Source organism: Phyllopteryx taeniolatus, chromosome 4 (genome assembly GCF_024500385.1).
Source record: "Phyllopteryx taeniolatus isolate TA_2022b chromosome 4, UOR_Ptae_1.2, whole genome shotgun sequence".
NCBI classification, from domain to species: domain Eukaryota; kingdom Metazoa; phylum Chordata; class Actinopteri; order Syngnathiformes; family Syngnathidae; genus Phyllopteryx; species Phyllopteryx taeniolatus.
The window spans coordinates 11,103,494-11,123,914 of record NC_084505.1 but is presented as its reverse complement, the minus strand read 5'-3'; the positions used below and the strand labels follow the sequence as shown (position 1 = coordinate 11,123,914).

The 20,421-nt window shown below is 39.6% G+C and overlaps 1 protein-coding gene across 3 annotated transcripts in view; it reads left to right on the top strand.

Moving 5' to 3' along the window:
- Positions 1-20,421, top strand: part of rbm20 (RNA binding motif protein 20) — a 38,879-nt gene that overhangs the window by 17,580 nt on the left and 878 nt on the right. For 2 of the 3 annotated variants that reach the window (XM_061769414.1, XM_061769416.1), the window contains exons 2-13: positions 4,384-5,392; positions 9,027-9,091; positions 9,431-9,534; positions 9,988-10,088; positions 13,420-13,566; positions 14,337-14,468; positions 14,569-14,648; positions 14,899-15,595; positions 16,407-16,490; positions 16,584-17,166; positions 17,516-17,581; positions 20,194-20,315. In XM_061769414.1, the coding sequence (XP_061625398.1) occupies positions 4,384-5,392; positions 9,027-9,091; positions 9,431-9,534; positions 9,988-10,088; positions 13,420-13,566; positions 14,337-14,468; positions 14,569-14,648; positions 14,899-15,595; positions 16,407-16,490; positions 16,584-17,166; positions 17,516-17,581; positions 20,194-20,315 (3,190 nt within the window). Of the gene's footprint in view, positions 1-996; positions 1,206-4,383; positions 5,393-9,026; positions 9,092-9,430; positions 9,535-9,987; positions 10,089-13,419; positions 13,567-14,336; positions 14,469-14,568; positions 14,649-14,898; positions 15,596-16,406; positions 16,491-16,583; positions 17,167-17,515; positions 17,582-20,193; positions 20,316-20,421 lie in introns of those variants that run through there. The other variant, XM_061769415.1, reaches the window with a different exon arrangement.

Genomic DNA, 20,421 nt, shown 5'->3' with positions numbered 1-20,421 from the left:
CTTTCATTTTATACTGTGTGCTTTTTTAAAGTACTGGAGAATTTGTCTGTCTGTGCCTACACACATCTTCAGTAGCTATTAAAAATCTCCTGGGTTATACTGGGAGGTGCTAGTAATCCTGTATTGTAAGTAGGGTGACAAAATATCAGAACCACGTCTCAGTGTAAATACAGTAGTGTTGAACGAAAAATCCCAAAACATTGAATATAAACATTTCAAATTGAAGTAATTATTTCCACACTGTTGTATTACTCTGTATTAGAATTCAACCTCATACATTGGCACGCAATTAAATACAGTAATCCCTTGTTTATTGTGGGTGTTAGGTTCCAGAGCAGCCCTGCAATAGGTTTAGTTCGCGAAGTAGTGAACACATTATTTTGGGGGATTATGTATACACATTTTAAAGCTGCACGAACCTCCCCATACTCTTATTAATCTTTCTCACACTCATATTAACCGCCACCATACTCTTATAAACACTTTTTCTACATACTCTTTCCATAACACCTTTTAAAATCTTAAACATACAGCAAATGAACAGTAGTACTGTACACTGTGTAAATGTTTTTCCTTGTAATATGTATTTTCATGATTTTTTTCTTTTTTTACATAGTTTTGATGTTTTAGGCTAGGAAGGATTCATTTTACCACAAAACCCGCCCCCCAAAAAACACTCAAAATCCCATATGGAGAATAATGCCTTATATGAATATGGGGGGAAAAAACCCGTAATGCACTGAATCCACAATAGGTGAACCGCAAGATAGTAAGGGTACTCTATTAGAATAGAATAATTTAGCTTTCGCAAAAGTTGTATGCAGTGTGCCTCAAGCTCCATGCAGGCCAACAGCAGCTCATACAGAATGAGCTGGCATAGAATGACGCCCAGGCCCTCCTCTGAAAATACTTTGGTCACAATGTGTGTCGGTCAAGCCCCCGTCCCCACACACACACATGGGGGACCACTTGTGACTTTTCGTCACATGGGTCCCCATTGCTTGTCTGGTGGTTAGTAACGGAGGCTCGCCACGTCACTCGCATAGGCTGCAGAGCACTTGCGGTGATGTTGGTGTACATGTCTTATCGCAGGGTCGTGTCATGCGTCAGTTTCAGCTTATGAGCAGAGGTCGACTCTGGGCAGAAAGGCAGTGTGCCGCCTTATGTTACAGCTTTAATTTGGAACCTGGCTGCACCTCTTAAAGGTTTGTCTGTTCATTCCATAGACTTGTAGGTACAAGTGTGTCGGATTTAAGTGTTGTCTGCCGTGTTATGTTAGAGCGCCTTAGCCAGACGTGACATCTAGCTGTCTGTGAATCTACACTGTGTGTGGATGTTGAGGTGTGTTTGGAGCATGTCTCCTTGGGCTCACTGGAAGGATTTTCTGGGTTTGGACTGGAATTCTAACTCTAATTTGTTACTTCCACCAGTGAGGCGGTGTGGACTGATTAGGTGCATGTGTTATTTTGTTGTGATTACCAGCTGTCTGTTAGGGTCCTGAAGGTTCTGAAAGGAAGGAAGGAAGTGCTCTCACACATGTCCTGATACTTAAATATGCTAAAACAGGATTAATGTGTGCATTAAATATTGACCTTTTAGATATTTTAAATTGTGGCAGTTATTAATTAGAGATGTTTGGTTTTATCGGGTGACCAAACTGTGTTTTTAAGTAAATTCACTAAAATAAATGAGATTTCTAAATTAATAGTTATATACATGGAACAAAATGCAATGTGAAATTGGAATCTTTGGGTGATTTTGAACATTCATGCAAACTTTAAGCTTATAAGTGTTCGGTTTATTATTATTACTATTAGATTCCACACACTATAATTATAAATCATATCAACCACTTCACTATGAATTTAATTGAATTTTGCGCAAAAAGTTCCAAGTACACGTCATACAGGATATTATGCTTGATGGGAAAAAGCTTAATTAACATTGGACCGCTTTGAAAAAAAAAAAGGCAAAACAGAAATGGTCTGGGTTTAACGTGTCTGGCTTTGTTTGTGATGTGTGTTATTGTATGACTCACATTCTAAATGGCTTGTCTGGGGGAAACAAATATTTTAATTGAATCATTCTTCATTCCTCTAATTTTTTTAATGTAATCTTGTTGCTACACAAGCCGGTTTTCTGGTGTCGAGACTCTTTTCTGACATGACTGCTGGTCATATTTCGTACGTGTGACTATTTTGAATAGCTGGTAAGATAACACTTCATCATAAATATGATATAGTTTTCTTCTAAACATAGCGGTAAATATAATAGACTAGTAAAACATTCCAGGACACTGGTGAACCTCCAATTAGTTTGTACAAAACATTTTTTTCCATTCGAAATCATGTAAATTGAAAACTATTGAAAACAAACTTAGCTTTGAGGCGAAGTCCCATTTTGACATTCTGCACTGTGGTTCAAGAGTATAACGAAGTTAACCGCAGTATAATAAAACTGAAACTACAATACAATAAAATGACTCACCCTTTGATGATGTCTTACATAGGTGTGGCTAACAAGGGAATGAGAAGAGTACGGGACAAAAGATGAGTCAACATCGTGCATTTCACTTTTTAATATTTCTAACATTCATAAAAGTGTAGACTGAAGTTAAGGGTAGTAACCCTTAACTTGACACAGAGGTGAGTCTCCTCACATTGCCAAACATACTTGTAAATTCCATTCTTATTTTATTGTAAATCTTGACTTATGGTTCCTTCAGCCGTATTGTACTATTGTACTCATGCAGAGCTTTCATACATTGCATTGTTATATTTTAGTTGATGTGGTCATTATTTCTTTACTTCATCATCAATAAATTGTTGTAAAGTGACTTTTTCAGTGTTCCAGCTCACCAAGGGTATACACTGGTCTATTAAGGACACTCTGTTGTGATGGAACAGGGCAACTCTAGTATTTATAGCTTCGGCGTCATAGACTGGGGTGGTGTAAGGGTATCTCTCTCCATCAGCATGCATGTTCATATACACGTGTTTATAGTCCATTCAGTGACTGATAATTGGCTTTTGTCCAAAGTGAAACCAGTTGTCATAATTCTATGCGAATCATGTGATATTTTAGATATCTAAAAAACTTCAGGTAGTGCTAAACTCGACAATGTTACTTGTCCTTTAATGAGAGGGCGTTTACAATAGTTACAGTGTAGTCATAATTCCAGAGTAACCATTTCTATAAGTAAAATTTGATTTATGAAAGCGATGACGGTGGAGTTTTTTCTATTTATTTATTTATTTTATTTTTTTAACTAATCTTATTCGTCCAAAACCCTTTAGTAGGGTGGGTAAGAATGGGTTCAAGAAAGTGTTGTCTACAACTTAACAAATGATGTGATGAATAGTTGAGTCGACTAAGTTTAGACAGTATGCAAGCGCATTTGTCAGAAAATGAAATGAAAAACCAGTCAAAGTGGGTCATGGCAGTCGTAGACGATTTATTTCTAAGGGCTTCTTTCGCAGCGCCATGAGTTGTTCGGCGCTAATGTTCCATACAGGAATTCTATATGGCATAAAAAAAATTATGAAAATTTCCTTTGCCTGATTTAAAAAAAAGAAAAACAGTCTATTGAACTGATTTATTTCATGCAACTCTTATTTTATTGTCACTGATGGTGGAGTGGTAAATTTACCTGACTTCGGGACAGGCAGCAGGGGATCAGTTTCCACTCAGTGACAGCGCGAGTGTGAATGGTTGTCAGTCTCTAAGTGTGCCCGTCAACTAACTGGCGACCAGTCCAGGGTGTTGTCTGGCTTTCGCCCGAAGTCAACTGGGATAGGCTTCAGTTCACCATGAGATGACTTGAACAGGATAAGTGGTATAGAAAAAAATCAAATAAGCTTCCTGAAGCCAGGTGTTCCATTATAATACATTGTGCCATAAAAATGTGTTTTTGTTTAAATGGTTTTATCCACTTACTGTTCACAACAATGGGTACATCTGCATAATCTAATAAAGTCCAGCACAAGCATTGAGAGAAATCAACTTGATTTTTAATTGACAGAGATGTTAATTTAACAAACTATGTTATGTAGGTAGTTGGCAGTGGTCTAGAAGTGGTCTTAAAACCAATATTTCCAATATTTTGCCAATTTGCCCATCTCTCTGACAGTGTCAGTCAAATCTAAGGATTACTATCTTTGTAAAGGCAGAATATTTATATTTATATTGTGGAGGTAGACCGAATGTTGTGGTCAATACATACATACATACATACATACATACATACAGATTCCTATCATATTTCCTTCAACACTTGATGTATTGGTCCTGCTTATCATTCAGATATTAAAAATACTTAATTTATTATCAGAATTTGAATTAAATTAATGTATAATAACTCAAATTTTATTTTCTTTGTTTCAGTGCGTTGCCAGTGGACAGTGCAGACAAGAAGGGCCCTAAGGTGGGGGGCCAGCTGTCTGGCAGTTTGCAAGTGGGGGTCCAGCAGCAGAACCAGCAGCTCCTCCTGACTCCGGCCAGCCTTCAGCTCGCTCAGCTACAGGCCCAGCTCACCCTCCATCGCCTTAAGCTGGCTCAGGGCAGTAATACCGCCACCGCAGCCACTGTTCTCGATCAGGTTCTTTCCAATGTTGCCATGGCCCAGCCCCTCTTCAATCAACTGCTGAACCCCCAAGCTGGCTTCGCCACAGGGGTGCTTGGTTTTCCGACTTCAAATTCGGCCTTGGGGGCAGGAGGATTCAAACAGAACCCAGGGAATATGACGCCAAACCATCATGGTGGAGGGAACACAGTAGGCCAACAGGGTTTGGAGTTTGGTAAAAAGTCTGGGCCTACGTACCCATCTGATATCGACAGGCGTCTTCAGTACAACTTGGGAACATCTGCAGCATCAGCCACAGCTGCTAATGGACATTATTCCATTGTCGGCGCTCAAGCAAAACAACTGAACAATGTTGGCTTCAAACAAGACTTCTATGGCCAAGATATCTCCAGCCAAAAAGCTGGATTCAATGTTGGTGATCAGAACATGAATCTATATAATTGTACTGGACAGACAGAGCAATGGAACGGTTCAACTAACGTGAGTTACACTGTGAATGCCCCGCTGGCCTCTGATGTTGCCACTGTTTGGACAGCAGCTGGGCAGGCAGTGCGGTCCAGAAATGAACTGTATAATCCAGAGGAGCCCACTTCTGACCAAAAATTCAAGCCCAAGAGTGGGGGTTCGTCTTTTGTCACTGACGCCATACAGGGCTTTGGGAGTTACCAACCCCTACATGGAAATGAGGAAACCCTGTGTTCAGGTAGCAGGACACTTCAGCCTTACCAAGTAAATGACTACCACGCTGTCACACCCACTCAACTGCCACACCAGTGCAGCATCTGTGACAAGAAAGTCTACAACCTCAAGGTGAGTCAAAAAGCAATTTAAAAAAAAAAGTAAATCAATGAATTCAATGTGTCACACTTTTTTATTTTATGTACAGTACATCAGAGACTAGAGTAAGACACATATACTGTCCCCTCCAAAAGTATTGGAGTGGCAAGGTCGATTCCTTTGTTTTTGTTGTATACTGAAGACATTTGGGCTTCAGATCAAAAGATTGTATTTCATGGTATTTACATCTAGATGTGTTAAACAACTCAGGACAGACCACCTTTTGTTTGAAGCCACCCACTTTTCAAGTGAGCAAAAGTACTGGAACATGTGACTGAGACTGTTTCTAGTTGCTCAGGTGTTGCCTTTTAGCGTGATTGCTTAAACATGAGATACTGCTTGTTTTTGGCTTTGGGTTTCACCTGTGAAAACTGCATTTGTTTTTATCCAAACATGAAGACCAGATAGCTGTCTATGGGAAAAAAGCGAACCATTTTGAAACTGAGAGAAGAGGGAAAATTGATCAGAGCTATTGCACAAACATTGGGCATAGCCAATACAACAATTTGGAATGTCCTGAACAAGAAAGAAACTACTGGTGGATTGAGCAACAGACATCGAACGGGTCGGCCAAGGGTATCAACAGCAGTTGATGACAGAAACATTGTGAAAGCTGTGAAGAAACACCCAAATGTAATCTGAATCTCCATACAGATCCTCAGCAGAAGGAAACGTGAAGTCCTCTAAAACATTCTGGTAGACTGTTGTGGTGACCTTGGATTTAAGAAAGCAGATTTTACCAATACCTGCACTAGACATTGCACCCTGAATCATGGCTAACTGTGGATATTTCACACTGGACCTCAAGTAGCTTGGGTTCTGTTCTTCACCAGTCTTTCTCCAAACCCTTGGACCTTGATTCCCGAATGAAAGGCACACTTTACTTTCATCGGACAAAAGGACCTTGGACCAGTGGCCTACAGTCCAGTCCTTCTTCTCCTTGGCCCACTTGAAACGCTTCCTACGTTGGCTCAGGCTCAGAAGTGGCTTGACCCGAGGAACCCGACAGTTGTAGCTCATCTCCCGGATGTGTCTGAATGTGGTGGTTTTTGAAGCTGTGACTCCCGCTTCATTCCACTCTTTCTGGATCTCTGCTAGATTCTTGAATCTTCTCTGTTTGATAATCCACTGAAGCCCCCAGTCATCTCTTTTGCTGGTGCATCTTCTCCTGACACATTTTGTCCTTCCACCAGACTTCCCATTGATATGCTTGGACACATCACTCTGGTGAACAGCCAGCATCCTTCGCAATGAACTTTTTTTTTGGCTTACCCATCCTTTGGAGGGTATCCATGATGGTCTTCTGGCCAGTTGTCAAGTCTGTAGTCTTCCTCATATTGAACCCAGCTGAGACATTTGAACCAAACTGAAGCAATTGAATGACTCCTGGGGGAACCTGTGCAGGTGCTTTGAGTTTAGTGAATGATTAGTGTGTGACACTCAGTTTAAAACATTTATGGCCTGCAAAAGTTGGGCTGATTTCTTCACAGTATTCACATTTTTTTCATTCCTGATTTTGTGGTTTTTAGGAGCTAGAAGCCCAAATTATGTAAAAAGAAAAAAATAAATACTTAATTGTTTAAATTGTGGGCCCTGAATCAATAATCTATGAAAGTTTAACTTTTTTAATGGAATTATGGAAATAAATAAACTTTTCCATGATATTCTTATTTTTTATATATATATAAATATATATATATATAAAATATATATAGGGCACTGAATTTGATCACTCAGCATTCGGATACCACTACAAAATGGCGTAACCACCATAAAGTGCACTATATAGTGGTTTGTGAGTAATTTTGGACACAGCCGCAGACTCTGTGTGTCCCTGTATGTGTGTGTGCGGGACTTCTTCTTTTCCTTTTGGCTTGTCCCATTAGGGGTTGCCACAGCGTGTCATCCTTTTCCATGTAAGTCTAACTCCTACATCCTCCTCGAACACCAACTGCCCTCATGTCTTCCCTCACAACATCCATCAACCTTCTCATTGGTCTTCTAGCTGTCTTGCCTGGCAGCTCCATCCTCATCATCCTTCTACCAATATACTCGCTATCTTGCCTCTGGACGTGTCCAAACCATTGAAGTCTGCTCTCTCTAACTTTGTCTCCAAAACATTTAACCTTGGTCGTCCCTCTGATGAGCTCATTTCTAATTTTACCCAAGCTGGTCACTCCTAGAGAAAACCTCAACATCTTCATTTCCGCCCCCTCCAGCTCTGCTTCCTGTTGTCTCTTCAGTGCCACTCTCTCTAATCCGTACATCATGGCTGGCCTCACCACTGTCAAATAAACTTTGCCCTTCATTCTAGCAGAGACTCTTCTGTCACATAACACACTTGACACCTTCCTCCACCCGTTCCAACCTGCTTGGACTCGTTTCTTCACTTCCTGACCACACTCACCATTGCTCTGGACTGTTCACTCCAAGTATTTAATGTCCTCCACCCTTACTATCTTCTTCCCTGTAGCCTCACTCTTCCCCTCCATCCCTCTCATTCATGCAGATATATTCTGTCTTACTTCAGCTAATCTTCATTACTCTCCTTTCCAGTGCATGCCTCCATCTTTTTAACTATTCCTCCACCTGCTCTCTGCTTTCACTACAGATCACAATGTCATCTGTGAACATCATGGTCCATGGGGATTCCACTCTATCCTCATCTGTCAACCAATCCATCACCACTGCAAACAGGAAGGGGCTCAGGGCTGATCCCTGATGCAGTCCTACCTCCACCTTAAACTCCTGTGGCACACCTTACCACTGTATATTATTATTTTACTTATTACTAATTTATTTTTTTGGTTGTTATTTTAAATAGTAAAAATTGAGTTTTGGTTGTTATATGTATCGAATCAGGATCGGCCGATACTTAAAATCGAAGACTCACACTTGCGTGCAAAATAATGTGACCGGGACATCCCTAGTAAAAGACAAAGTGCATAATAGTAAACTGCATAACAGCTTCATAAAAATCGTGTGAGTTGCACAATTTACATGTGTTACCTTTCAAACTCTGTGAATGTCAAACATGTCACAAAGAGTAGATACACAGTAATTACTGTATGTAATTCCTGCCATCTAATAGAAGAGCATTTATTTGTTCTGCCTGTCACTATGCCTCACTGACATAAATAGAAGAACAAAGTTACATTATTTCTTGTAAATTAATAATTTTTTGACCAGTTAAGTAAAATGTAATAATTTCCCACAGCACACCTGAAGATCGCTCATGGCACCACACTGGTTGGGAATCACTCCTCTATATGCAAAAATGTAAACGTTCATATTCAGAAAAACATCTTGCAAATCATGAAACTTCATTTTGGACGCCTAACGGTAAAGACATTTTGGGATTAAAAGTTTGAACAATATTACTTTTGAATATTTATTTTCTTAGAAACTATTATGACGTTTTGATTTTTAACAACTGTGAATAATTCAAATACTTATATCACTAAAATTCAGTGACTTTCAAAAGGAAAGTCAGTGGGCCATGTTCGGATACCACTGGATACCATTATTGATCAAATTATATGAAAATGACCCTTATACACAAGATGTTAAAGAGTTCATGAGTGTCGACTTGTTTGTGTATTTTTAGGACTGGGACCAGCACGTAAAGGGAAAACTACACTTGCAGAACATAATGTCATACAATAACGAAGGGTGAGTTTTCAAATCACTGGACTTTTTAAAGCAGCTTATGATACATAAACGTATACTGTTGTCAACAAGCAGAGCCAGTGACTTCCTGCGAGCTACCTTGTCAGTGATTGTCAAATAAACATGATTTTAACACTTACTTTTGTGAATTTTAATTTATTCTAGCACCATATAGGTCTGTTCAGAACAGATGTATCTCTTTCTCTTTCCAAATATTTCTATTTATTTGCTACTACATACAGCTGTGTTGGTGTTTCCATGAATATGAGCTCTGTCATAAGATAAGAGGGCGCTGCGCAGCCCGAAGACAGCTAAAATGAGCCATGTGTTTGATTGTTCCAGCTCGGCAGTGATATCAGCCGGAGCTGCTCACTACACGCTCAGAAGGCCCTCTGATGGTGCTCTCAATGGAGGGGACTCAGTGAGCTATAATGCTGCAGGTCAAGGTAAGTTATTCAGTAAGATGGTCTACAACAACTGGGTCTGTTTACACTGAAGTCAGAGTACAGGTATTCACATGTGGGCAATATGTAGATGACAGAGTGATGTAACACGCAATTATAAATAGATGCAGGGCATTGACGTGTCTAGAATTCGAAATATGGTACAGTCTCTTTCCATTCCACATCACATGTATGATAGTGTATAATTACTGAGGCTGGCAAGACCAACATAAAAGCAACATTGATTAAAAAACAATTGATGATAATAATATTGGCGGTAACAATGTTGTATTCAAATATTCTAAAGTTTGGGGACACTAATAAAGAAGAGTCTCTCATTTTGTGGAGTTTGCACCATTATACAGATTTTTCGATGTTAACCGCATAGCATGTCATACTGAAGGCAGACATGTGAAGCATAACGTCCACTTTACATATTTAAAATTGTTTCCACAGATGTTTCCTCAGGAGTCAACACGTCATACTTGCCAGCTGCGGCCGTGAAGAATTACCCTTTGCCTAACACGGGGTTTACTTCACACCAGCCAGAGTCAAAGGTCTGACAAATGTGTGGCTTTTATTTTACAATAAAGTACTGTACTGTACTGTACCCTTATAAATGAAAAAGATGCTTTGGTTACGACAAAGGAGCAGCTGTCATCTTAGAACTAACCGTGTTTATGTCTGGTTTGAAGGCAGTCATAACAACTAGTCAAGTTTCAAATATATTAATAAAAAGGCATATTTATATTTCAACTCTTGGTCAATTGGACAGATACATTTTTCTTTATGTCTTTTAAGTGTTAAAAATAGATAATTATGCAGCTAAGGTATTTTGAGTAATGAATTCATTTGGGTTGTCGGAAGAGGCTTTTATTGTGTGAGTGTGAAAATATTCATAGGCTATTCTACATGAGCTAAAGTTAGTTTCTATAAGCACACACCTGTCTTAAGTAGAACAGGTGGAGTTTTAAAGTTTCAAAGCCAAGTGTTGTATATGTGACCACAGCGAGAGGCAAAAGCCTTTAGATGACATTTCTACAAACAAACTTGTCAAGCATAGTGGGCGGTACACATATATAGTATGTCATGTGAATGTGTATACAAGCCAATTTTCATACATACACGCAATGGTTTCTTTGAATTAAAGTTACACACAGTTCTCCTTCAACTAAGACGGTAGCTTCAAGGAATGAGAACCTGAACACAAAAAAATAAACACAGGATTACAGTTAAATGCTGTTAGCAGTACAGACCTAACGACCTCCAGGCAGCTGTGTAAAGCTGAACATTGAGGAGAGTCCAGTAAAGTGATCCCAGGGATCAGCATGCAAGGGGCTGTGCGCAGGAACGTCAGGGAGGAACTGTGAAAGCAAGCGGACCAACTCCTTGGACCCTCAAACATGAATCCTGCTTTATACAAACAAACATCTGGATAGATTCCAGCCAATCAACGCCATGTTAAATAGTTTTATAGGTCTGTATGTACTATATGTATTTGGCCAGAGTTGGGTACGTTTTAAGTTTTCAGCAACAGTGGACATGGCTGTGCACATAAAGGATGGTAACTTGTGAGGTCAGTGTTGTTTGTTGTACTGAATTAAACCAAATGTGTTGTTTATTGTACTGAATTAAACCAAACATGTTTTTGCATTCAGTGGATGCTCTATAACACACAACCTTCCAGCTGGTCGACCTCCAATTTGTTGTTCCATTGAAAATAATGGAAACAAAAATCAGTTGTAGGGAAAAACTGTTGCCATCATAGAACTGGTCACGTTAATTGTTCAGGGAACTTAAGTACACTTTTATATAATATGTCTATTACATTTCTATATCGTGTTACTTTATAAAATTACATTTGAAAAAAATCAGTTTTACTATATAAAATAAAAATAAAAAAAGTTAACCACTGTAAAACATAAAACGAACAAAACACTGACTTAGCTTGATAACAAGTCACAAATGCATATATGTTGATGCTGGATTTTGAATGTGAGTCGGTTTACTTGACATTACTTCCTGCATATATTCTTCTTCGATTCGATACTGAAATATTTTGGACTATCCTCATTTTTGCGTGTTTTTGTTTAGATTTAAGGGACTGACATGTACTGCTGGTTTGTGGTCTCAGCTACTGTTGATCGTCTGAGTCACCCTCAGTGGGGATCTCAGTGTTGCGGTCAAACCGCCTGGGACTTCACAAGCACACGACATTTGCAGGTCAAACACCAGTAAAGTGCAAAGAGCAATGCCCAAGACTCTTCTTCTCTCGAACATTCACAGAATATTAACAGCCTATAACGGGATCTGTTTATTGAGCCCCAGTGTATATTGACCTTTATGCGCTCTGATGGTGGCTGTGGTACTGACATAGAGCTGTTCATAGAATTATCGCTCTTGTACCTCTCAAACTGCCAAAGAAACCATTAAGTTGTCACCATCATGCACTTTCCACTAGAAGTAACCAAAACTGCAGGCATTTCAGTTATTTTTTAAATTGATTGGTAAATTTAAGTGAGCTGCACATTTGAAAACCTTGGAGAACAGGTGGAAGCATACATTCAGGTGAGAGTAACTTTTATTTTTGTATAACGTCATCAGTGAGCAAATCATGTGATCAAACTGATGTGTGTTGTATGTAGGTATTCAACAAATAAAGATCCTCTCCATTGTACATTCTTCTCATGGATTTTAGCCAGAGTGTGAAGTGAATGTTAGTGTTTGGATTTCCACTGGTCAAATGACCTGGCTTACTGTTGGTCCAAAGGGGAATTCGTCCACATGGAACTGTCTGTCAGGTTAGACAGCCTAGGAGGTTGGGTGGTGAGGATGCCCCCCCCCCGCCTCCCGAAAAAAATTGCAGTTGGTCGCAGAAATTAGACTCTGTGATGAATTCACAACAGCTTTCTTTAACTGTGGTAAAGGACAAAATCCATGTGGATTGTTGTTAGGCTTTTTAAGCTCTCCTCCATAGTTCAGTTTGAAGAACAACAAATGGTGAAACAACAACCACTGTATACTCTCATGCAATATATATACATTGTATACAGAGTATGGACATATACTGTATATGGAAGTACTGTATCTGCAGAAGGAATCTATAACTACATGTTTTTGTAGTTTATTAAGTAGCAATTCATGATACGCGACCATGATAAGTGCTGTAATAAAAAATGGTGCCAAATATACAACACCCCAAAGCAGGTAGATATTACATCTACTGCTGTTTATTGAAGTATGACCTGTGTCTGGGTTTTAAAAGGGATGTTGGAAATGCAATCAAATATAGGTTAGCGTATTTTGCAGTATCAAATGTTTGAAACATCTCGTGGCTGTAAGCTGACAAGCAAGTGTGTAAATCTAAATGTGAAACTTTAATTATACTGCCACAGTTTTACAGTTGCTAATAATACAGCCAGCTGGATCAAAGACATCATGCTGTGTGATAGTGTTGCATTGATGATGGGCAGAATAGTTTCCTGCTGCAACCTCCACAGCAATGCTAGGTAGATTATACTGTCATATCATCGTTTGAATATGTTTCATCATACAACTGTCATTATTCTGACTCATTTCATTTGCTGATTGACAAGGTCTAATCACATGGTTGTACATGTAAGGTCAGTTTTGAACACCTGCTTAAGTTACCAATTACGTTAACTTCACACTCTCTGGACCCCCTTGGGGAAATTCGTATTACACTCTTGAGGAGAAATGTCAGAGTCAGGCTGCTGTGAAACTATGTCACACCCCTGAGCAGTTGGGGTTTTATGACCTTGCTCAAGGACACCATGTCCAAATTGTCAAGGGTTCGGTTTTGGCTGAGCCACTGCTGCCAATTCTTAGTTTTCTCAGATGTTCATATTTTTCTTGTTATATTTTCAGCCGTTTCCCCCGAGAAAGGCCACCACGGGGCGTGTGGTTCACATCTGCAATCTCCCTGAAGGCAGTTGCACTGAGAATGATGTCATCAATCTGGGACTGCCCTTTGGCAAAGTTACCAATTACATCCTGATGCGCTCTACCCATCAGGTATAAAAACTTTTTAAATTAGTACAGTATATACTTTTGTTCCTAAGGGCATAGTCATGTTGGAACACAAAGTTCCAAAAGGGAAGAGTAAAAGAACTCAAAGTTGGAATTATGGGGTCTGCTGTAGTTCCACACCTGTGCAATAATCATGCTGTCTGATCTGCATCTTATGTTACACCTGTGAGGTGGAGGAATTATCTCGGCAAAAGATGTGCTCACTTACACAGATTTAGGCAGATTTTTGAACAATATCCAAAGGAGAATTAGGCCTTTTTATACACAGAAAAAAATCTGAGGTATTTAACCTCAGATCATGAAAAATTGAATCAAAAACAAAATTATTGCTTTCATGTTTTTCAATTGTTTCCTTATACTATGAAATTCATAAGCTTTAAAATAAGGGCCTCTCCAAAGTGTTTAAAGATAAAGGTGCTTGTGTGACTTTGAAGAAATGGCAGGGCACTGTCTGTACTCAATGTCAAAGTCCCCTCCACTGAGTTCAATACTGGTGTGCAGATCCTATGACTATTGCACATGGAGTAAACACTGTACTGTACATACATTAGGGTGGCATTTTTTAAAATTGTAATTCACTGGCTATCGATGTGGCACTCAGGTTCCAAGGTTTCATGTCAAAACTGGACCACAACCTTGATATCACCACCAAAATTTAGTGCAGAGTTAGAATGTGAAGCCGGCATCTTAATATACAGTAATATGAAAAGTAAAACAACTGCTGAGTAGATTTTTTTTATGCTCTCTCCAATTAGGCCTTTCTGGAGATGGCCTATATCGAAGCAGCTCAAGCCATGGTTCAGTACTACCAACTGACTCCAGCCATGATAAACAATCAGAAACTTCTGATTCGAATGTCTAAAAGGTACCAGGAGCTCCAACTAAAGGTAGACGAGACTAAAATGTGTATGCATTATTATCAAAGTTCCAAAAAATGGCAACTGCTTAATTCATCCATCCATTTTCTGTAATTTCTTATTTTTATAGAAACCGGGTAAAGATGTTCAGGCAGTCATCCAAGATATTGCTTCTCATTGGGAAAGAGATGTAATGCAAGAACTTGAGCAGTAAGGAAATGATTCATCTATCTGGAAATTGAAAAACATAACAGATATTTAATTATTCATCCCAGACAGCAACAGTTAGTTAGCTACCCTGTATGGTTGAAATGTCACTTTTACATGATAGTGGCAAGATCATACAATACCTTATGTCTGAAGTCAGGAAAGGCAAGCAAGTTATTCGTTATGTTGAACCTCTGTGGAATATCACAAGACAACTGTTTTTTCATTTAACTTACCTATCACCGTCCTCCAGCTACATGCCAGACAGAGCCCGTTCCCGCAGCCCCGTCAGAAGCTCCCTGAGCCCTCACTCACACAGTCCCAGTTTCACATCATGCACCTCAGCCCACAGCCCCCAAGCGGCACCGTGCAGAGCTCAGGAGAGAGGCAGTAATGGCCTGGGCCTACGCCGAGGTTCTTGGGACTGGTCTTCACACTATAGACGAGGTGAGGATGACAAGGAGAGGGATGAGCCCTCCAGGCGGAATGGCTGGAGCACTGACGGCGATCGGCCTAACGAACGGCCAGCTGACCGCCCCAACGATCGGCTAGCCGACCGGCGGAAAGCATACGGGAAACCCTCGGATTACGTCATCTCCAGGTCTGCAGATGAGCGAGGAGATAAAGGGGTGACTGGAAACAGAGACTTCCCACGAGGCAGCCCTCAAAGCAAGTCCTTCAACTCCTACCGCAGCATGGAGGAAAGCTTCTACATAAAGTCCGACAAGGTGACCAGATCTCCATACCAAAGACACGATAGCAAGTCAAAAAGGAGGAATGGCAGCGACCACAGCAGGCACTCGAGGCATCTGGAGAGCGAGAAGATCGATGAGCCACTTCGTAGAACTCCAGAAGATAGGAAGCTCCATTCACCCAGCAGGGGGGGGAGTAGGAAGCCAAACAAGAGGTGCACCACTGCAGAGAAACATGACAGCCCCACTAGAAACACTGTGAGTAACAAACACAGTTTATCATGGGGTATATATTTCTTCCCCGCAGTAGGTGAAAATCTGCGGTATAGATCGTATAAAAAAACGTTCTAGTTTTACCCCACCCACACACTTTAAACACATACAAACTTATCAAAACACACTTTTTAAAGTATGCCTTTTCGTTGTTCTTAGTCTTCAAATAAGAGGTCAAGCATGCTGGCTTCAAGCTGTTTATTTGTAACTCCCAGTTGATGTTTACTGTAAACTTCACAGATAAAACAAAAGAAAAATAAGTATTGTATCTTTTAACAACCAAATCATTCAACCAAACCGTATAATTTCGTTTAACTCAAGTCTGTTAGCTTAATACTCACATAAAGAATAATGCAAAACGCAATAAATGGGCTAACGGAAATGAGCATTGATTTTACGGTAATTATAAACCTTCAAACAACTGCTACTTTAACACACACGGAGAAGCAACACATCTAAACATAGCATGCAATAATATTCACAGGAATACATTCTCTCTGCTCTGTGGGAACAATGACTACTACTGGAGATTAGTTAGGGACCTTCTCTGCCTCTCTTCTTGCTATGAACTAGCCAGTGCACCTCAGTGCTGCCGGCATGTTGCCGCAAAACGTGGTACTACAAACATTGAAGGCACCCATCTCTAAATCCAGACTTGCCTGTATACTGTGCCGTAAAAAAACTGAAACCAATCCCTCAAAAATCTGCAATCTCACCTGAGTGTAATGGGGGAACACTGTACAGCTGAATTCGATGCACCATATTGTTGTAGATACTAATTGACATTCCTTTGTAGGAAAGCCAATCTAAAGAACGTGTCTCACCTCAGGGCGGCAACAAGCCAAAAGATGTTGCTGAATGTTTTAAACATAAGGACACTGTAAGTAATAAGAAAAAGACTAAAAAAAGAAGGCAACATCTGTAAACGTGCTTAGCTGTGTATTAAAATACTTTTTCTTGCTTACTTTGCAAGGAGAAGGGGTTGGAAAGTGGAGAAAACACTGATGACGAGTGTTGTTATCCCAAGAACATGGAGGAATTTCTAACAGTTGATGAAGTGGGAGAAGACGATTTCATTATCGAACCGGACCTTCCTGATCTGGAAGAGGATGCGACTTGTCCTGAAGAAACTGCAGAGGAGCAAACACAGACAATGGTGGAGACCGTGCTGTCACCTTCACCCACTTTGGAGGAGCAGGAGACATCTATTGACAAATCCATCCAGGAACAGACATGTGAGGCCGCTGAAGTCCCAGTAGAAACCTCTGGAACTGAGAAAGCAGTTTTAATTGAGACGAGTGTGGAAGAACAATTAAAGAGTCCTGTGACTTCCGAGACACCAATTACAAACCCAAGTGACATTCCCAATGAGGAGTTTAGGGCGGCACTGGAGGAGACAAGTACAGAAGACAAATTTACCGACAGTGGGCCCTTGGAAGAAAAGCCAGTAAAGAATCACATTCAAATATCAAAGGACAGCAAGGTCCAGGATGTTGTACAGGTCACAGAGGCTAGCTCTAATGTGACTCAACACAAGGACAGCATTCTTAAAAAAGGTACTTTACACCAGAGATATTTTCAAGGTTTAATGTTCTTTTTTTAAAATGGCCACCAAATACTTTATCCTGATCATACTTGGAAATTTGTATTAAAGTTTCACCGATCATAAATAACATGATGACATACTGTATGTGTGCATTCTCACCAAAAGTGAACTGGAATATCCTTTGAAGAATACCAACCCATCATAAACAATTTCAAAGACAGGCGACACAAAGTTGAACATAAACTAACCTGTATATACTCAGGAAAACAGAAGAAGGTCATAGCCACAAATAAATGTGTTGAGGGTTATTTTAAAATGTTTTGTACATATTTCCCTTTTTACTTGTTTGCTTTTTTCAGATATTGAAGCACCCTCATCATCTATTGAGCATGAGAAGGTTGTCATTGAACACATCATCCCTTTAGGTAAGCCGGATGCATTTTATTTCACCTCTGTTGCAGTGAGATGGGAATGCAACAAATCATTTAGGTTTTCCAACTACCCTCAAAATAGAATCGATCCCTTTTACAGTTACCCTAATCATTCTAGCAGCCTTAAGATCTCAGACATTATCCTCTGCTGTCTTAGTGTGAACGTTAAAGCGTTATCATGTACACTGCTAATAACAGCACTGACAACCTGTTGCATTAGCACTCTAATTGACTGGAATTGGCTGGCCACATGGTGATCTATTTCCGTGATCTGCTTGTGAACTACACCCCTGAGAAATTAGTATTTATATTATTATTAGCACTGGAATGGCACGGCCCAGCACATGCTGCACAGGGACTTACATAAGCCGCTGCTGCGTGGCAACAATAGATCACAGACACGAGAGCTGTCTGCCATGAGTAATGTGGCTATTTTGATTGTGTGATGCTTCAACAATCTGTGTTTTTATTCAGACCAAACTCAGCACAACTGAAATCAGCAGTTTTGATTTCAGTTGTACATTGTGTAGGAAAAAGTGATTTCCGTATTCTAATCATTCCCACATGCACTTAGGTATATTTAAAAAGCAGGCTTTTCAATATCAGAGTGTCAAGGTCATGTTTCTTGTCCGGTTGTCTCAAAACTTGTACTATATACTTGTAAAATACTATGTGAAATATCGCAGCTTGAGTTGGAAGGGAGAGGCACGGTGTTGCGTATGTTCAGACGTTCTGGGTTTGAATATGAGCTTTGACTTTCTGTCCTTTCTGATCTACTCGTGCTTGCGTGAATTTTCTGCAGGTATCTCAACTTCCACCAGAACGGTTAAAGAGTGGTCCATGTCATAGTTTTGAGGTTTCGCGGTTTGAATCTCGACTACGGCCTGGCCTCCCTGTGTTGGAATTTGCATCTTCTCGGAGTAACCACAGAAAACCCACGCAAGCACAGGAACGCCGACTTCCCCAAAAATACTTGTTACCCTAATTTCTCGTGTATAATGCGCATCAAAAGTCAATAGTGCGCATTATACATAGGTATCAAGGAAAATGAAAAAACTTTCACATTTTATAAATGTAAGCCGCCATCTAGAGGTTATGAAAAAGCTGTACACTATCATTCCAATATGCCATCCCCACCTAGAGGTTATGAAAAAGGTGTCGCCTATACTTTCATTCCAATATGATAGGGGCTACGTATGACTGCATATATGTACAGTTGTGCTCATAAGTTTACAGTTTACCTTGGCAGAATTTGTGAAATATTGTTTTTTTAAATTCAACTGAAGACTGAAAAACAACCATCATTAATTTCTTTATGTTTGTTTTGTTTAATGATAATGCTTTTCTGAAATGCTTGACCGTTTAATATGAATCCCATTAAAATAAAATTTAATGTGTTTCGCCTGCCCTTCGTGTTTTCTTTAAAGAATTGTATACATCTTACAAAGTCTGCCTCGGTAATCAAACATATGAGCACAACTGTGTGTTTTCTCATTTACTAAATAAAAATAGGCCTGTGAATTTCAAAATAAGAGCAAATAAATAAAAATAAAGTATTACGTGTTCAAATAAACTGCTTAACTTCAGAATAATTCTTTGAAAAAGATAATAAAATACAGATAATACTTCATGTTTTGATCATATGGGTAGAAGCAAAATCATGCATTGTAAAATTGCATTATACATAGGTACAAAGGTTTTCCAGAATTTTTAGGTCAACTTTGGGGGTGCGTATTATACACAAGAAATTGTGGTAGGTGAATTGAATACTCTAATTGACGACCAGTCCAGTATCCCACTTCATGCCTAAAGTCAGCAGAGATGGGCTCCAGTTCACCCACAACCCTGAGGATAAGCCCTGTAGACAATGAATGGATGGATGGGTGGATGAGTAGTTGGATGAATATTCCAGCTTCCTCCAGTATTCCACAAAAATGCAAGACTCAAAATTGTCCTCGCTGTGAATGTGAGTGTGAATGGCTGTTTATCTGTACTCTGTGATTGAGTGTTGACCTTTCCAGGGTGTGCAACTGACCCGACACCCTGAACAGGATAAGCAGTATAAAGTTACAAGGTCCAACCTGAAAATGCTCCAGTCAAATATAAACAAACAACATGCGTGGCAACCACAATTCAAGTCCATCTCAATAAATTACAATATCCTGGAAAATTATTTTAGTAGTTCATTTCAAAAACTCATATTCTATACAATAGATTCACTATACTATTTCTTCTATTCCCATTTTGATGAACTTACAGTGAACAAATACCCCAAGTATCAAGAAATGAGAATATTACATATGAACCCATAAAAATCTTTTTAACATGGAAATTAGTTAGGAATTGACTTTCTGAAAAGTATTTTCCTGTGTTTAATGAATCTATATTATGAATGTCACTTTTTGAATGGATGTACAAATAAATTAACTTTTCTACAATATTCAAATTAATTGAGAAATGCCTCTAATGTAGTACAGTACTGCATTTGCTTTGTTTCTGATTTGAAAAGCAATTTTTCCGCCGCCTTGACAGCAAACCTTGTCGTTATTACACCAAGAAACTGTCCCTATAAAATGGTAACCCACATATTGTTCATTGCTTTGCAGGAGTGGAGTTCATTGAGCCAAGGACTGGTTTCTACTGTAAACTTTGTGAGCTGTTCTACACCAGCGAGGAGACTGCAAAGTTGAGTCACTGTCGCAGCCCTGTGCACTACAGGAACCTACAGGTATGTGCAGTCAATGTCCTGCAGCCAGCTGACTGATGCTACTGCTGTGGCCGATACCTTCACAGTCATATTTGTGACAACAACTCTTTTTGTTATCTTTCTCTCC